Source organism: Catharus ustulatus, chromosome 20 (assembly GCF_009819885.2).
Source record: "Catharus ustulatus isolate bCatUst1 chromosome 20, bCatUst1.pri.v2, whole genome shotgun sequence".
NCBI classification, from domain to species: domain Eukaryota; kingdom Metazoa; phylum Chordata; class Aves; order Passeriformes; family Turdidae; genus Catharus; species Catharus ustulatus.
The window spans coordinates 5,849,329-5,866,092 of record NC_046240.1 but is presented as its reverse complement, the minus strand read 5'-3'; the positions used below and the strand labels follow the sequence as shown (position 1 = coordinate 5,866,092).

The following is a 16,764-nucleotide window of genomic DNA, read 5'->3' as shown; positions in this document are numbered from 1 at the left end:
GGTGCTGAGCGGGACGGGCGCTGTCCGCGGTGCTTCAGGGGCCTGGCCCGGGCACCTCCGGGCATCTCCGGACACCTCCGGGCATCTCCGGGCACCCCCGAGCCCCCCCGGCCATGGTGGGGGACGGCTACAACGAGGCGCTGCTGCACAAGGTATGGGGATGGGGATGGGGATGGGGATGGGGATGGGGATGGGGATGGGGATGGGGATGGGGATGGGGATGGGGATGGGGGCACCCGGGAGGGGACTGCAGAGCGGGGAGACGGATTAGGGTTCCTGCTTGAACTTCCCGACACATTCCGTCGCTCTGCCCTTCCTCTCTCCTGGTCTCCCGGTGGGGTCCGTCTGTCACTCCCGTCCCGGTGCGGCCGCAGCTCTCCATCTCTCTCCCCACTGTGGGGATGGGCAGCCTGCAGGGGTTGGCTCCGGTCCCAGCCACATCCCGGCTGATGGGGTGGCAGGATTCAGCGTGTTTGGGAAGCCGGGACTGCTGGAACCGGGCCAGCCCCGCGGCACAGCCCGCAGCCGCCCTTCAGCCGCTCCCGCTGTCCTGTGCAGGCTCGGCGGGTCCGGGGCACCTGAACCCCGGGGCTCTGTTTGCCAGAAGCAGATTAACTAGCCGGGACTTCCCTGCCATGAAAGAGCCGTGTCCCAGAGATTCCTGCCCTTGTTGCTTTGAAATCTTCTTTTGCAGTGCTCCTGGGACTGTGCTTTTTTCAGTCCTGTTTTGTAACTGCGGTGGCACGGAGGGCGGGCAGGGCTGGGGCTGTCCCCGCAAGGCTCGGGGCGCTCGGGCTGTGCTGCGGGGACAGCAGCAGCAGCAGCAGCAGGGCTTTCTGCTCTCTGCAGTCAGGCGCTGCCCTGCAGCTCCTGGAGCCATGGAGGAGATGCTGATTTGTGATAGATCCACGCATCACTCCCTCCTGCTGTCCTCACGCTGCTTTCCTGCAGTCCCCAGTGACTCTGCAGGAACTGGCACCCTCGGGAAAAGCGGGGATGGGACAAGACAGGGGAAGGGCTGGGGTTCTGTGGATCCCTCTTCACAAATCCCAGTCTGTTCTGTACCTCCTTGTACTCAGGGCAAGGTGCCCAGCCCTTGATTAGCAGAAAATTATAAGTTACTAGCAGCTGTCATTTCTGTTGTACATGGAATACATAGAACATATCCCCAGGGATGAGTTGAGAAACTTTGATTCTTTGCAAAGCCTTAACTCTCTCTTCTCCAGGAAGGAATTGCAGCAGTTAAGGAATGAAATTGGTGGAAATGAGGGTCTGGGCAGAGGACCTGCCCGGGAAAAAAAATATTCCAGTCTCCTGTTCCCTGCTGTTTCCCGTGGTATTTTTCTGCCTCTCCTGGCTGGGCTGCTTGTCTTGCAGAAACAGGGCTGCTGTCACTCCAGGGAAGTGAGGCAGCAAATACCTCACTAGATCTCATGTCTGAGCAAGCAGATGTGCTGAAAAACCCCAAGAGAGCTTTGCAGACTGGAGACAAGGATTAAATGATTTCTGGTTGGTCCCAGGCCTGGGGAGGAAATGGGCCAGGACCTAACTAAAGCAGCAACAGCAGAGGTTTATTCTGGGCTGTTCCAGAAAAGTTTTGCTTGATACAAAATGATGCATTCTGCTCTCAGGTGGTTTGACCCACTGCCAATCTTTCTTCCTCCTGTGTGATTTCTGGATCGGTTTAGCTGGAACAAGACCCAAAGGCAGAGGGATGTTTTCCTTGGCTGTGGTTGATGCAAGGTGTTAACAGGGGGTTGCAAACAGGGATCTGCTGCATGGTGTGAGCCAGGTTTTGTTTGATGCACAGCTCTAGAGCTCATGTCTGCAAGGCTGAGGTACAGCCTCTGCCAAGGCAAGGGCCCAGCCAGGCTGGCAGAGGGCTCCAGGCTCTCTCTCAAGCCAGTGTAAGTGTCCTGGCCATGGTGAAATGGTGCCTGGGCAGGTGGGGACAGCCCTGTACTGTCCCTGTGGCACACAGGGATGCAGCTTCTAGCAGCATCCAGCTCCATCCCTGAGTACTGTCTGGAGCAGGGGGGAGGCAGCACAACTTTGTACAAAGAGCAGGTTGAAAAGAAGTCTCAGAGACTGAGTCTGAGCCTGAGAGATGATGACAGCAGGGTGCTGAGGGGCAGAAAGCAGCCACATCTTCACCCTCAGACCTCTCCCAGTGCCATGGCCCAGCTGAGCTCTGCAGGCAGCTGTGCTGGGGGACACCTACACATTTGCCACAATTTGTTGTGATAAATCCTGCTCACCTGGGCACAGACTTGTGGGTTTGGGGTTTCATCAGCTCGTTGAGAGCAACACCAGAGCCTGTGGAGGGCACTTCTCCCTTCCCTGCACCCCCTGACTGGGGCTTTACCCTGTCAAGTTTCCATTAGCTATATTTAGCTCAGGTCCAGGTTCTGCATGTTAAATCTTGAGAATGAACTGGGAAGACAACCTCAGCCCACACACACACTGTCCCAGATCTCCTCCTGCTTGGCTGGCACTGGAATTGCAGCCATTGCCTCCCTGCACTGCCTTGACAGCCGTGCAAAACCTCCCTTCCCTTGGCAGGTTGCACCAAAATCTCTCTTTTCCTTGCAAGTATGGGGAGTTTGAATTATTTTGCCGTGTGTCTGCAGGCCAAGCCAGCAATGATTTTGATTGAAGGTGATCTATCTCCATTTGAATTAGCTCCAAAACTAACTCCAGGTGTAGGGAGAGCAGGCAGACAAGTCTTTTCAGGAGGGTGTTACAAGCTGTACCTGCTTTGGGGCTCTGGGGTGGTGGAGAAGTCAGGTTACCTCTGCCCACCCAGAGGAAATAATTTCCTTTAGCTGGAAACAAGGATTGCTTTGATTGCACTGGGGCTCAGCAGTGGTGATGTGGGACTGTCACCAAGTGAGTGTCCAGATCTCAGTCAGGTTTCCCTCTATACCCTGCCCAGCTCTGGCAAAGCACTGCTCCATCTCCACCAGGCAGAGAGGATCGACAGCACCAAAAAGAATCTGCAACATTTTACTAAAGTTTTCCACGAAAAAAACCAAATAAACAAACAACCCCACCCCCCAAAAAACATAACAAAACAAAATAAACAAACAAAAAATCCCTGGAAAAACGTGGGGCTGAGTAGGAGTGGGGGATGTCAGTCTGTGGCTGAGGATGGTGAAAGAGTCAGGACAGCCACGGAATTTCGTCACTGGGAGACTTTTTATTATCATGACTCACTTATGTCCAGTCAGATGTTTCAAGGGCTGACTAGCCCCATCTTTCCCACAGTGGGGTTTTTGTTCTTGTTTTTTGTTTATTTGGTAACCAGGAAGCCCACAGTGATTTCCACTGTGCTGTCCCTTCACAGAGCCCTCTCTTGGCTGATCCAGGGCAAATGTTACTGTTATTATTAAGTCATGAAGCAATTCATGAGTTGTCTCTATTATGAATCCCATTTAAATTATTAATAGAGGAATCTGCCTTTTATACATGTTCTCTGTAAACCCTGGGCTCTGGAGGCTTTCTGGTGCTCATTTCAACCAGCTCTTCTCCCTCTATAATTAATGCTGCTCTCTACATTAACTGTTCCCAAAGACAGCACTGCAGGGTGCACCCAGTCTTGTTGCACATCCCAGCATCAGTATTTTACCTGGAAATAGTATGTAACACCAAAGTACACAACACTAAGGTGCAGGAGCCCCGTGGTAATGAATTATTGGAGTGTTTTCCTATCCAGCTGCTCCTGGGTATATCCTTTTCTTTACACTGGGAAGAGTTCTGGGCCCTAGGGAAAAGCTAAGGGGGGTTTGGGCAGGGAAATTTCCCCCAGGAAAGGGGTGACCCAGTTCCTCTGGCCCAGAGATTTCTGCCTCCCAACATTCCCCTGGATCCTGTGCAAGCTCCCAGCTCACGAGGCTGCTCTGAATGTACAAGTGACCTGCAAACAGCCCAGGCAGGGAGGAGGGAGAAATCTCTGGCTGTGGATCTGGGCACAGGCTGCTGCCTCTCAGCACACAGGTCTGTGCAGCAGCCTGCATCTGGCAGAGGTGCAGGGCTCCCTCCTGCCAACAGCTCTACTCAGCAGGTCAGGCTTTTCCCAGGACAGGTTCAGTGTTTGGGACGTGTTTTCCAAGTGGAAGTGCTGATTCATTGATGCAAACATTCACTCAAGTGTATTGGCATGAACAGGCTCCAGGCAGGTTGTGCAGTGGTGCTTTATGCAAGGCAGGATTTACTGCCAGTCCACAGCCCTGCGTTGTTTGTGGTCCTCAAGCTCCTTGGCTGCTGGTTTCACTTCTTTGGGACCTGTGGGGTGCAGGAACCATAGTTCCAGGTGCTGTGAATGCCACATGGCCTCCCAGGTATGGAATCAGGCCTTGATCTGCTGGGGCTGTTCAGGCATTTATTAAACACATTCCTTCACACTCATCCCGTGTTTCACAAGGGGAAATGCAGTGCCTGAAGCAGTGCCAGGGTTGGTCACACTCCAGGGCACATTGGGGCAGGAGAAGGACAGGGCTGGGTGTGCACAGAGGCTCCCCCACATATTGGGGAGGTACTGAAGCCCCTTCAGGGTGGACACAAAGGACTGAGGTGTTACAGGATAGAGCAAGGCTGCTGGAGCTGCACAAACACAAACCAAGCAGGGCAAAACCAGATGCAGCCAAGTGTAGCAGAAGTGGATGCAGAGGGTGGGGAGGTTTAGTCCCAGCATCTCCCTGGCTCATCCCTGCAGCCTCAGGGGTGACAGGGAACCAGTAACAGAGGGGACACTCTGCCAGAACTGCAGCTGCAGGAACACCCCTCTCCTGAATGACAAAGCTCAAACCACTTCTAGCAAGAAGGCTGGTAGCAGAGTGTTTATTTTAATTCGTGTCCTGCAAAAAGGTTGAAAGTTCCTTGGTTTCCTGAAAGGATGGGAATGTTTGCCAGTGGCTCTGTGACAAAACCCAGATAACAGCAGAGGGAAGGGAGGGGTTCTGTTTGCACTGCAGGTCTCCCTCAGGTCAGGGATTTTGAGGGCAGGAGCAGAAGGGAAGATGAGCTGCCCAGGGGTGCGGTGTGGGTACCAGGGCTGTGGGTTGGCAGAGTGGGAGCTGCTTAGGAGGTGACAGCTCTGACACCAGCACAGCTCCCTTGTCCCTTCTGCTCGGGTGTGGGAGTGGTCTGGGGCTTCCCAGGGAGGCTGGAGAGGCAGAGAGACTCCAGGACTTCAAGCCCATCACTGCAGGAGGGAGTTGTGTGGGTTCACAATATTAGGGCAGCACAGAGCCAGCCCAGTGACCCAGCAAGGTTGTGTGACAGTGGCAGCGGCTGTGTGCAGCAGCTGCAAGAGATGCTCTCTTTACTAAAGAGTTTTGGACTTAATCCAGTGACTCCAAAGTCCTCCCAAAGAGGTCTTGCAACAAGTCTGTGTGAGCCAAGGCTGCTTCTGCCCGGCAGCTTCCCGAGCTGGGGTGGGAGCATCTCTACTGCTCACTCTCCGTGACAGGCTGTGCTTTACTTTCCCTCCCATCTCTCTGAATAGGGCACAGTGGGTTTGGTCTGAAGCTCATCCCAGAGCACATTTCAAATCAAAGAGATGGACAAAGGGATGGGAATTCCTCTCTGGGCAAGTGACAGAACCAAATGTGACAGTTCTGGGGCGGGGTGGGTCTTTCTTGAACCTGCTACATTTCCTGCCACATCCCTCAGCACACCTAGCCAAATGTCTGGCCCCCAGATCCCCCATCACCTGCACCTCCACTGATACTTCTTTATCTGGTCCTTGCAGACAATCCTGGTTGGAGACAGTGGCGTGGGGAAGACATCTCTGCTGGTCCAGTTTGATCAGGGCAAGTTCATTCCTGGCTCCTTCTCTGCCACTGTGGGCATTGGGTTCACGGTAAGTGCCCAGTCCCTGGTCCCTGGCTGTGCACTCACCCTTGGGGAGCAGCTTTATTTGGGAAATCAGAATCTATGAATCTGTGGTAAGCACCAAGAATTGGATACTTTGCTTTGGGTGCTGCTGGATGAAGAGTTTGGTTTGGCTGTGTGCTTCTTGGCATGCTTTGATCTGCTGGCAAGGATGAAGCTCCATATTCCAAAACCCTTGATGGGGCTTGTCTGAGTGCAGCCTTATGCTTCACACACAGAAAGTTGACTTTGGAGCTGCCCTGCTCTGCCAGGGAGATGCCAGCCTGTGTCCTGCCCAGGGCCCTGGAAAAAAGTCAGGCAGATGGTGACAGTGCCTGGGAAAAGCACTTGGCTGCCATCCAGAGCTATTTGTAGAGCTGCCATGGGGTCTCAAGTGGCTCTGATGTCTGTGTCCCCTGTCCTGGGGGAGCTCAGGACAGGGACAGTGCTCGGGACCTTACTCCAGATGGACTGTCATCCCTTCAGCATCGTGACAATGTTGGAACTCATCCTTGGGGCTGGTACCCATGGGGATGTGATTACCCACAGGAATCTTCTCTGTAGTCCAAGCAAAGGAAGCAGGAAAATCTGGCCCCAATGGGGATGGTCTGGGGTCAAGCACCCCAGGGACCAGCAGCCAAGGGTGCCCCTGCTGAGCCATGAGCAGGCAGAGGAGGCTCAGCCACACCACTGGTCTCCATCAGCTTCTGGCTGCCTTGTTTCTCCCGCAGCAAATGCCAGTGTGTGGAAGTGATGCTCAGCCAGGCACTTTCCCTGCCAGGCATCTCCAGGAGCACCAGCATGGTTTTCTATATCCTTCCAACCCCCTCCCCATCTTGCTGCAGGGAAGTTCAGCCACTTCCAGGAACTCCAGGTGCCTCCAGCCTCCAGCTCTGGGCACTTTCTTGGCCAAAGAGCACATATGAGCTATAAATCCCCTGGCTGGGTCTGAGCGCAGTTACAGGACTGGAAATACAGGTTCCATTTCCCGGGGGGCAGAGGAAGGCTTGGCTGGTGCAGGAGCTGGCAGCCCCAGAAGGCACGGAGGTGGATGCCATTCCAGAGGGCATCTCTGGCACTGCACCTCCTGTGGCCGTGCATGGAATTCACCTGCAGAGCAGCGAGGAGCACAGCTCTGCGCTTCACCCCTGAATCCCAGTGGTGTGAGCAGGGAGGGGGCTGCCCTGAGATTATCCTTGATGTGGAGAGATGAGATATTCCAGGGAAAGTAGATCAGAGAGGGCTCAAGGCTCCTGTACTTGAAGTGATGACTTTAAAACTGAAGACTTGGGAAGCTGTAGAGCATGGACTCGTATGGGGCTTTTACAGGGTGGAGTTTTGGGTAACACAACATCTCTCTCCACGTGTTTCTCCCCCATCGCCGTACTTAGTCTTTTCCCAAATGAGGCACAGTATCAGCTGGGTCCCAAAGGCTGTGTGGGATGCAGGGGGCTGCGAGCAGCGGGGGGACAGGGAGGGCTGGCAGCCGTCCCGGGTGAGACGCAGGCACCGCTGAACAGGCTCGGCACCGCTGAACAGGCTCGGCACCGCTGAACAGGCTCGGCACCGCTCGTGGTTTCCGGACAGCGGCTCCTGCTCCGCTTCCTCCGGGCTTCACCCGGGGCGCAGCTCAGCCCCGCTGGGGCCGCGCAGAAGGGGCGGGAGCTGCCATCCCCACTGTCCCGGAGGGGTTTGGCAGCACGGGGGTCTCCATCCCCACACTCTGTTGGGGCGGGGTGACTGTTCATTAGCGGGGTGAGCAGCTCCTCCTCTCCCCACCGGTGTGTCCGGAGGGATGTGCCGGGGCTCTGCTCGCCGGCCAAGCCGCTGCAAACACGAGCACCGTGGGGATGCAGTGGGGCAGGTTTGCACTCCTCAGCCTCTTCCTCATCATCCCTGCCCGGGCTGGGCAGGGAGGCACGGCCTCGGGGATGGCATCGGCCGGGGAGGAGGAGGAGGAAGAGGAGGAGGAAGGCGGGTGGGGCCGCGGCTCCCGCTGGCTCCGGGACTCGGCGGCCGCTATCGGACGCAGCATGGGCGGCCCCGGTGGGGCGGCGGGGAGCGAGACCCCCGAGGGGAGCGGGGAACCCCCGAGGAGCAGCGGGGAACCCCCGAGGAGCAGCGGGGACCCCCCGGCGCTGCCCCGGGACTACGAACTGTCCGGCAAGGTGGGGAGCGGCGCGGGGTGAGCAGGGATGGACCCTCCCAGCTCTGCCGGAGGGGAAAGGTTTGGGTTCGCTCCCCGTTTTCGGGGGGGACAAGGAGGGGTTTGGGAAGGGTCCCGGGGGCCGCCGCTTCCTCCGCTGCTGCGATCGCGCCCAGGAAGCGGCCGAGAAGCGGGGAAGGGGAAGGGGAAGGAGGCGGCAGCCCCGGCTGATCCCCAGCCCTTCTCTGCCCCGGGAGTCCCCCGGTGCTGCAGGAGCGGGGATTGGGGTTTCTGTCCCCGGGAGGTGGAGATGGGGGCCCTGCCCCGGGGGTGGCAGTAGGAGGGAGCTGCAGGAGCAGGGCTTTGGGGGTAAGAGGAGCAGGACCGAGCTCTGCCCCCCTTAAAGCCCGTCAGACTTCTCCCAGGGCCAGGGGCTCCTGCCCGCCCCGCAGCAGCGCTCCCGTGGCACAGGGAGGGGGAGCAGGACCCCATCCAGGCCATCACAGCACCCCAAGGGCCGAGGTGGGAGAAGCATTTCAGCCCCGGATCCAGCCCAGGGCTCCCCTTCACTCACACCACAATATGCTGCTTGTGGATGTCTCTGCGCCCCTCTGCACTCTGCCCTCCTTCCTGAGTGTCCCCCTCTTCCCCACCCTGGCCCAGGGTTGCCCCAGGAAGCACCTTCCTTATCTGAGCAGCTCAGGGGAGGCACGGGGCTGATGAAACTTTCACCCCCTAAATTTCATATACAGCCCTAGGCTGAGCCCAGCACTGATGGTGCCAGCCCCGACATCCCCTGCTGCCTCACTGAGCCCGTTCCAAAGTGGCCCTGCACGCTGCCATCTTCTCTAAACTTCTTTTTTCCCTTTGCTTTTATCCTCCCCTCTCTGACTCCTTTGCGTGGAGGGGCAATTTCCGTGTTTGAGGGAGAAAATCAGTTTTCAGCTTGCTCTGGAGTGAGGTGGAGGCAGAACTGAGCAGTGTTCCCAGCTCCCCACAAGTCCTGGAAAGGATCTGACCAGCAAAGTGGTGGCAGGAGGCAGAGCATTTCCAACCACCAGCTTTGGCATTTGCTGTGCCATGTCTGTGGAAGGTGGCCCACTGTGTTTGCCTGCCCCAGAGGCTACAGGGCTGCAGGGATTTACTTTGCAAGCTCCAGCACCCATCCATCAGGGTGGGCATGCAGGGATGGACCTTCCTGCTGCAGTCCTGCTCTCTGCTTTTTTTCGCAGGGGGCCAGATGCAGTCAGGTTAATGATTGCTGGGGCAGGAACAGGTTGCTGCAGGAAGGCAGAAGGAGCACAGGATCGGGAAAGGCTGTGCCTATGGAGCCCAGAATGGTTCCCTGCCTGACTCCAGCAGTGCTGGAGCGGCTGGAGAGCCTGGGCTGATCCTGTTTGCTTAGCAGGAGGGGAAAGGCACCGTGTTTGCTTTGGTGTCTGCAGCAGGCACCGACAGGGACAGAGTCCCGGACATGCAGGGTTTGCCCAAGCCATGCATCAGCCCTCGGGCTGGCACACCCGGGTCAGGGGCACAGCGTGGGCGGAGGTGGCATCACGCACTTGGAGCTGTGGCCGGTTCTCTAGGAGCCTCCTAGGCTGGGACATGGCCAGGGGCTGGCTAGGAGATGTCTCTTCTTGCTGCAGTGCTTGCTTTCACACCAGCTCTCCCCCTTTCTCATGGCTGGGGATACTCTGCTGCCCTGGAGCCCTGCTTGGCTGCACCTTCAGGGATCCTATCCCACTCCCAGCTCCCGTGGGGCTTCCCTGAGCCATAAGGACCAGCCCTGGGGAATGAAACGAAGGGAAAGAAGGAGCTGGGGAGGGCTCAGCACCAGTCAGGGGTGCTGCTCCCTCCCTGTCCTGCTGACATCTCTCCCTGCGCCCATCTTGCAGGTGATGTTACTTGGAGACTCGGGCGTGGGGAAAACCTGCTTCCTGCTCCAGTTCAAAGACGGGGCCTTTCTCTCCGGGACATTCATAGCCACCGTGGGCATAGATTTCCGGGTGAGACCACCACGGCTGCCAGCCTCTCACCTCCCCCAGCACACACCTGGGCCAGGACAGGGTGCTGGGGAGGGGAATGGGGGTTTCCAGCCTCTGTACCTCCAGTTATCTCCCAACCAGCAGCAGGTGCTTGCTGGAACCCTTCCACCCTGTCTGGGAGAGCAGGAACAGACAGAAGAGCTCGCTGGTACTGCTGCCTCTTGCCTTTAACTCAGCACACAGTCCAGGTTAACCCATCCCAGCTGCATTCATGGGCTGGGGGTGCCAGTGTGCTCCATCATGCAGGCCAAAGCCAACAGCTGGCAGGGACAAACACTGGTTGCTGTAATTTCATGCCTGGAAAGGTGCTGAGGAGTTGTTAGGGTTACCAGATCCTGGTGAGCTGCTCTCTGCTCACCAAATTTCGGCTGCAGGGTCTCTCTGGGGTGTTGAGGGAGGCCCAGCTGTTGGCAGCACAGGGCAGAGCAGGAAGGAAGTCACGGGGGTGTCCCTGGCAGGGCTCTGCCCACACCACCGACACGTGCCGAGTGCGGTCAGAGCTTCCTCTGCCCCCGCAGCTGCAGCTGCTCCCCTTTGCTGCCACTCGTGCTGCCTGCCTGTGCTTGGCTTTTCGTGGAACTGGGGCTTGGTGATCAGGGACTGGGGGAGAGAGAGGGCTGTGGGTTTGGTTTGAAGAGGCCATGAGGCTTATCCTTATGAAAAAACCATGAAAGAAGGAAAATCTGCTGGGCTCAATGCCCCCAGAGGTGTTGCCAGCCCATAGGTATCTGCTCTGCCTCGTGCTAGCATCCCCTCCTGCAGCTCATGGTTCACTGCTCTAGGTAATCTCCAGGGTCTTCTAGGGCATGTTTTTGTTTTATCCAGCCCATTTGCTCAAATGCTGTCATCTCCACACGGGCTGAATTTCCATTTCAAACAATTCCAGGCAACCGAATTATTTATAGGGGTCTTCTCTTTTTAGACTCCAAGGATGATTCTTTAAGAGTATTAAAATAGCTTTTCAGTAGTTTTTGCTTTTCTTTTTTCTGGCCTCTGGAGAGAAGCCCCTGCGCTTCCAAGATGAGAACAGTGATTGCTTAAGCCTCAATATCTGCCTTCCCAGCTCAGCTGGAAATACCTCTTTCCTTTCTCAGTCCCAGCCCAACCTGGCTGCAAACCATCCTGACCCAGGAGATTTCCTCCTTCCATGCCGTGTGCTACATGCAACCCCTCCAGCTCAGTGTTTACTACGTCCTTTAAGAACCAAGCAAGGCTCCACCAGCAAGGAAACCTGAGTAGGACTCCTAGCATCATGCAGTGAGCATGCCCAGGCAGTTTGTAGCATCCAAAGCCCTTAAATTACTGCAAACAGGCTCAATTTTTAGTGCAGCATGGAGCTGAAGAGTCCCATCAGAAAGATCAGGGCTTTTTGGTGAGCAAACATAAAAGCACACCAACATGTTATTAACAAATGCAAATTTATGTGTGGTTCATCCATGCCTCCCCACTTCCACAGCTCTGCCAGCTTCCCAGGGGCTGCTGAATCCCAGAGCTTCCCAGCAGGATCCAGAGCAGTTTGGTGTTGCTGGGATTTGCTGGACAGTCTGACTCATTAGGGGACTTGGGAGCCACAGGACAGGGACTCTGGCTGTAGGAGATGGACGAGGCACTGGATCCAAGGCAGCTGGGATCTTGCTGTCTCATCTCTGCTGACTCTGCTCTTCACCCTGACTCGAGAGTTTGCTGCTCTGGGCTGTCCCTGTAGCTGCCAAAGCAGGATCATGGTTTGTAGCAATGAGGCTTCAACCCAGGTCCAGCCCCACAGCTTAAATTCATCCCACTGGCCCGGGGAGAGCAGCTCAGGGGCTGTGGAATGCCAGCTCAGCGCCAGGGCTGGCTGGCACATGCACCAGGACATGCTTTGGGCTGATAAATGTGCTCTCCTTGTCTTCTGCAGAACAAAGTGGTGGCCGTGGATGGTGTGAAGGTGAAGTTGCAGGTGAGCTTTGGGAGGGGGGAAGAAATTTCCAGATGGAAATCCACCTGAGGCTGAGCGTGCTGGTCTGGCAGGGCTGGGAGGGGCAGGAGCAGACCCAGCTCGGGCAGGTTGCTCTCCCTGCTCTCATCAGGGCAGTTTCTTGGCAGATCTGGGACACTGCAGGGCAGGAGCGTTTCCGCAGCGTCACCCACGCCTACTACCGGGATGCCCAGGGTGAGTTTGGGGTGCAGCAGGGATGGGGAGACCATCCAGAGCACAACCCTGCAGTGTAACAATGCCTCTGCCTCCTCTTCCTCTCCAGCCCTGCTCCTGCTCTACGATATCACCAGCAAGATGTCCTTTGACAACATCCGTGTGAGTCCCACCGTGGGCTGGGAGTGTTTCTCCCCAGGATGGGCTGTGGGTGCCCTGCTGGGCTGGCTGGGTGTTTGGGGCAGTTGGGAGCCTGTTTTCCCTGTAAACACTGGCTGTTCTGGCCAGACCCAGCCAGCTGGGAGCTCATCCCAGGGCACCTGGCTGGGTGCTGCATGGCTGGGTGAGTTTTGTTTAAGGACATGGTGAATGCCTGAGGGAGAAAATGTGGTTTGGGAAGGATGTGAACTACAGTTTGGGCTGCAGCCAGCAGACAGGGTGTTTTCAGGACTGCTCGTCTGTGATGCTGGAATAATGCCTGTGCCAAGAAAACTCATTATCTCTGTCCTCGTGGGGGAGAGATGGGGGTGCTGAGGGGGTGTGAGGGCTGAGAGGGAAGGGAGGGGGGTACTGAGGGGTGGAAGGCTGATTGGGGGAGGGACAGGAGTACTCCTCACCCTGACACAGTCCTGCTGCCCCACAGGCCTGGCTGACAGAGATCCACGAGTATGCCCAGAAGGATGTGGTGATCATGCTGCTGGGCAATAAGGTGAGCGCAGGGTCCTCGCCCACCCTGGGGTTTGCTGTGCTGTGCCCTTGCCATCCCCATGGCTGTGCAGAGATGGGGCTCTGCTGCCTTCTGGGCTCAGCCAAGGGCAGAGGTGATCCCGGGGTTTGGGGGGGTCGGAGAGGGCAGTGTTCCCGGGAGCCAGCGGGTGGCAGCACCAGGCTGAGGCTCCAGGGACAGGATGCTCCTCGAATGGGATTCTTTACTGGATACTGCTGACAATGGAATGCCCACCCAGGCCTGCATGCACCCCTGCACCCAACCCTAGGGGCCCAACAAGGTCTCAGATGCTCTCCAGGGGTCCTAGATGCTGCTTGAGTGCCCCAGTGCCCAACTGGATATCCCCCTGGGGCTGGATGTCCCCTGGATCCTGGATGATGCTGGGCACTTGATGCTCAGCAGGGTACCAGAGCCTCCCTGGGTCCTGGGTGCTCTCAGGTACTGCTCCAGATCCTCAGTGTCCCCAGGTCCCAGGTGCTCCACAGATCCCAGATTCTCTGGGCAGTGAATTCTTCTGTTCCTGTCATTCTCCTCAACACCCCACACTTCTGGTTTGCCAGATGCCCTAGAGTGCCAGCCTGGTGTGTGGTTTTCCTTTCCTTGGCAGGCTGATGTGAGCAGTGAGAGGGCTGTGAGGACGGAGGATGGAGCATCACTGGCCAGGGTGAGTTGTGCCAAGGTCTAACCTAAGTCCCCCCCACACAATTTCATGTCACTAGGGTTCCCATGACCCCATGCCGTCCCCTCTGAGTGCCCAGACCTGCCTGGCTCTTGCAGGGGCAGCACAGCAGTCACTTGTATGCAAATCCTGGGGCAAGGCAGGGAGGGGATGACCCTCAAGCCTTGTCCAGGCTAGAGGGGTGATTCAGAGGGCCAGGAGGCCATCTGGGCACAGCCACTGATGGAGTCATGCTGCTCTTGCAGGAGTATGGAGTGCCTTTCATGGAGACGAGTGCCAAGACAGGCATGAACGTGGAGCTGGCCTTCCTGGCCATTGCCAAGTGAGTACCTGGGGCCAGGGACTGAGCAAAGGAGGTGTCCCCTGCAGCCCCACCACCTCCCACACACCAGCACAGTGTGGGAGGGGGTAACACAGCCCCACCACCCTAGGGAGCTGAAGCAGCGCGCGGTGCAGCCGCTGGATGAGCCCCGCTTCCAGATCCACGAGTACATCGAGTCACAGAAGAAGAAATCCAGCTGCTGTGCCTTCTCCTGAGGGTGGCCCAGAGGAGCTGGCAGGCCTGGGGCCCCAGGCAGGAGGCAGAGCAGGGCCCAGTCCTGCCCTCAAGCACCGAAGGGAACCAAGCTCTGACAAGCCAAGGTGGATGGGACAGTACAGTGAAGCAGAGTGCATCAGGAGAGCCCTTGCCCTGGTGCCAGGATTCAGATCCTGCTGCCCTGCAGAGCAATGACCTTTGTGCCACCGTGGGAATCACTGTGGCGTGGTGACTGCCAGCCTGGCCAGCGAGCCATGGTGATCCAACACCTCCATCACATGAGCAGGGTGCAGGACACAGCCACACTCCTCACTGAGGGACCCTTGGAGCAGCTGGAGGGACTGTGCCATGGATGAGCCCCCCTGCAGCCCCCAGTCCTGCCCTCCTGTGCAGCTATTCCTGCTCACAGTGCTGCTCTTGTCCAACTGGAAGGGCCTGGTCCAACCCCTGTGTCCCTGGTGCTGCCAGGCTCTGGCTTCCCTCCAAGGAACCTCAGCTCTGCCCCACACCCCGATGCCCACGCTCTGCTGTGGCTCCTCGTTTCTGCAGTTGCTGCCAATGGCTTTTATCCTCCTGCCACCACAAAGCCAATGATGTCCCCATTTTATCCTGGCTCTGCTCGAGGGAAGGGCTGGGATGGGGAAGGGTCCAGCCAAACCTGCTCCCTGCCCACACAGCTGGTATGAGGAGTAAAATTCCCCTGGGAGCATCTGAGCAATGCTTGGGGCGCTTCTGGTACGCAAAGCAATTCAGAAAAAACTTTGCTTCTCCATGTTGTAGACACAGAAATCAGAGAATTTTATTTTTATTTTTTTTTAAACAAGAAAAGGGTTTTTCATTTCAATGCCTCCAGACTAAACCATCTCCAGCCTCATGCAGGAGCTGCCCACAGTGGCATCACCTGGGGTGATGCTCCAGCTCTGCCACCTCCCAGGCCAGGCTGGGTTTCTCTCCCATGCAATACAACCATGCCTTGCTGCTGCTGGCAAATAGCAGCTGGAACCCACTTTCTGGAGACCAGATGCCTGAGAGCCTTCAGCCAGCAAGCACTGCTCCCTTGGGCACCCGTGGGGCTCAGGGACATCCCTGGTGCTCAGCCCAGCTCTTTTGCTCTCTCGAGCGCACTGTCCACTCCCCTGAGCACTACCCGGAGCAGTCAGATGGTGAATATTTGGTTGTGTAGCTGAAGCACTGATGCAGAGAGCAGCTGTGGAGGGTATGGCACTGCTGCACGTAGGACTCAGGGACTGTCCAGCACATCTGTCCCCATAAGCATCTTCCCTGGCCCTGTGCCTGACTGCTCATGTCTCACCTGCCCCAGTGCCTCCTTCACCTCTGCTCTGCTCCTGGGTCTCTCTTTGCAAGTTTACAGATTAAAGCTGAATATTTTTGAGGCTTTGCATCTGTCTGATTGTTTATTGCGTGAGAAATCCCTGCCCTGGGTCTGCAACGTGGGAGGCTGCTGCACACAGGCGCTGCCGAGCAGCCGGGCTGGGGGGCCCTGGGAGGAGGGGGAAGCACCCCAGCCCCTTCCTCCCTGCCTTCCTGCCGGGGGGGGCTTTCCTTGCACATTTCAGACTGACCAAAGGTGAGAGGGGAAGAGTAAACATGGCCTGTTAAATTAAAACCAACCTCCTCCCCTGCTGTTCTCATGGTGCGGAGTCCAGCATTCCCCAAATAACTCCGTCTTCCCACCAATGGCATTGCTGCTGCCGCTTGGCTGATGTCTGCAAAAAAAAAATGCTGGATGGCTTCAACACAAACAGACGTTGGCTCTTTTCTCCTTCCCCCCTCCTGCCTGAGCTCCTTTAACTTCACTCCAAGAGGCAAAGGGCAGGAGGAGACAGCTGGGGCACCACGGTCCTGCCTGTGCCCAACATCCCCCAGGCACTGTTGGACCCAAACGCAGTTTCAGCTGTTTCCTTTGCTGCTGCCTTTCTTCCTTATCATGGTCCTGTGCTCAGACCAGTCCTGCTGGAGCTGGGTTTTGTTTCCTGACTTAGCTTTGCATCTGCCCTTCCCAGAAGCTCACTTGTGGGGCTGTGCTGCTCACAGCCCCCTTGCCAAGGGGACGGCTGTGACACGGGTGATAGATCCCCCCATCCTGGGGCCATACCACAACACGCTTGCCCTGGTTTTCCTCTCCACAGGCATTTGCTGCCGGCTGCCGTGGGATTCCTCTCCAACGCTTTTCTCAGGGCCCAGTGGCTGCGGGCGAATGCTCAGCCGAGTGGAGGAAACAAATGAGTCCACCCTCCACTCCCAGCTGGGTCCCACAGAGCTGGAGCACGGCCACCCCGAGCACACAGGGGTTCCTCGGCTGCTGGGGTCCCTGAGCAGGGTTTTGGGGCAGAGCATCTTGTGAGAGACACGTCCCATGGCATGCAGCTGTCCCCCACTTGCAGCTTGGTTAAACATCCTGGCTCTCCTGAGGACCTTTGCCCAGGAACTTCATCCAGGCCCTGCCCTGGAGACACCTATGGCTCCTCTGTGCCACCCTCTCTGGGACAATCTTAGGAGCAAGATCTGCCTGGCACAGCAGCCCTGTGGCATCGCCGGAGCAGCCCAGGCTTGTCACTGCCTTCTCTGCCCCGGCTGAGCCCAAACCCCAGGATCTCACACGC

At 57.1% G+C, this 16,764-nt stretch overlaps 1 protein-coding gene across 3 annotated transcripts; it reads left to right on the top strand.

Moving 5' to 3' along the window:
• RAB37 (RAB37, member RAS oncogene family) lies at positions 1 to 15,540 on the top strand. Of its 3 annotated transcripts, XM_033076930.2 has the most exons (10): positions 1 to 152; positions 5,753 to 5,863; positions 9,916 to 10,026; positions 11,963 to 12,004; positions 12,151 to 12,217; positions 12,306 to 12,358; positions 12,840 to 12,905; positions 13,531 to 13,587; positions 13,848 to 13,924; positions 14,034 to 15,540. In XM_033076930.2, the coding sequence occupies exons 1-10, from the start codon at positions 114 to 116 to the stop codon at positions 14,137 to 14,139; spliced, it is 729 nt and encodes a 242-aa protein (XP_032932821.1). In that variant the 5' UTR covers positions 1 to 113; the 3' UTR covers positions 14,140 to 15,540. The 3 variants fall into 3 exon arrangements, with proteins under 3 accessions (XP_032932821.1, XP_032932822.1, XP_032932820.1); XM_033076931.2 differs by lacking the exon at positions 9,916 to 10,026 and having other exon boundaries at positions 5 to 152; XM_033076929.2 differs by lacking the exons at positions 1 to 152; positions 5,753 to 5,863 and adding an exon at positions 7,298 to 8,042.
• Positions 15,541 to 16,764: the final 1,224 nt, after the last annotated feature.

Bases quoted from the DNA above. Each gene is read 5' to 3' on its own strand.
- RAB37 (XM_033076929.2), top strand. From the start codon at position 7,725: ATGCAGTGGGGCAGGTTTGCACTCCTCAGCCTCTTCCTCATCATCCCT. The intron at 8,043-9,915 runs GTGGGGAGCGGC...CCCATCTTGCAG, and splicing joins ACTACGAACTGTCCGGCAAG to GTGATGTTACTTGGAGACTC. The intron at 13,588-13,847 runs GTGAGTTGTGCC...CTGCTCTTGCAG, and splicing joins ATGGAGCATCACTGGCCAGG to GAGTATGGAGTGCCTTTCAT.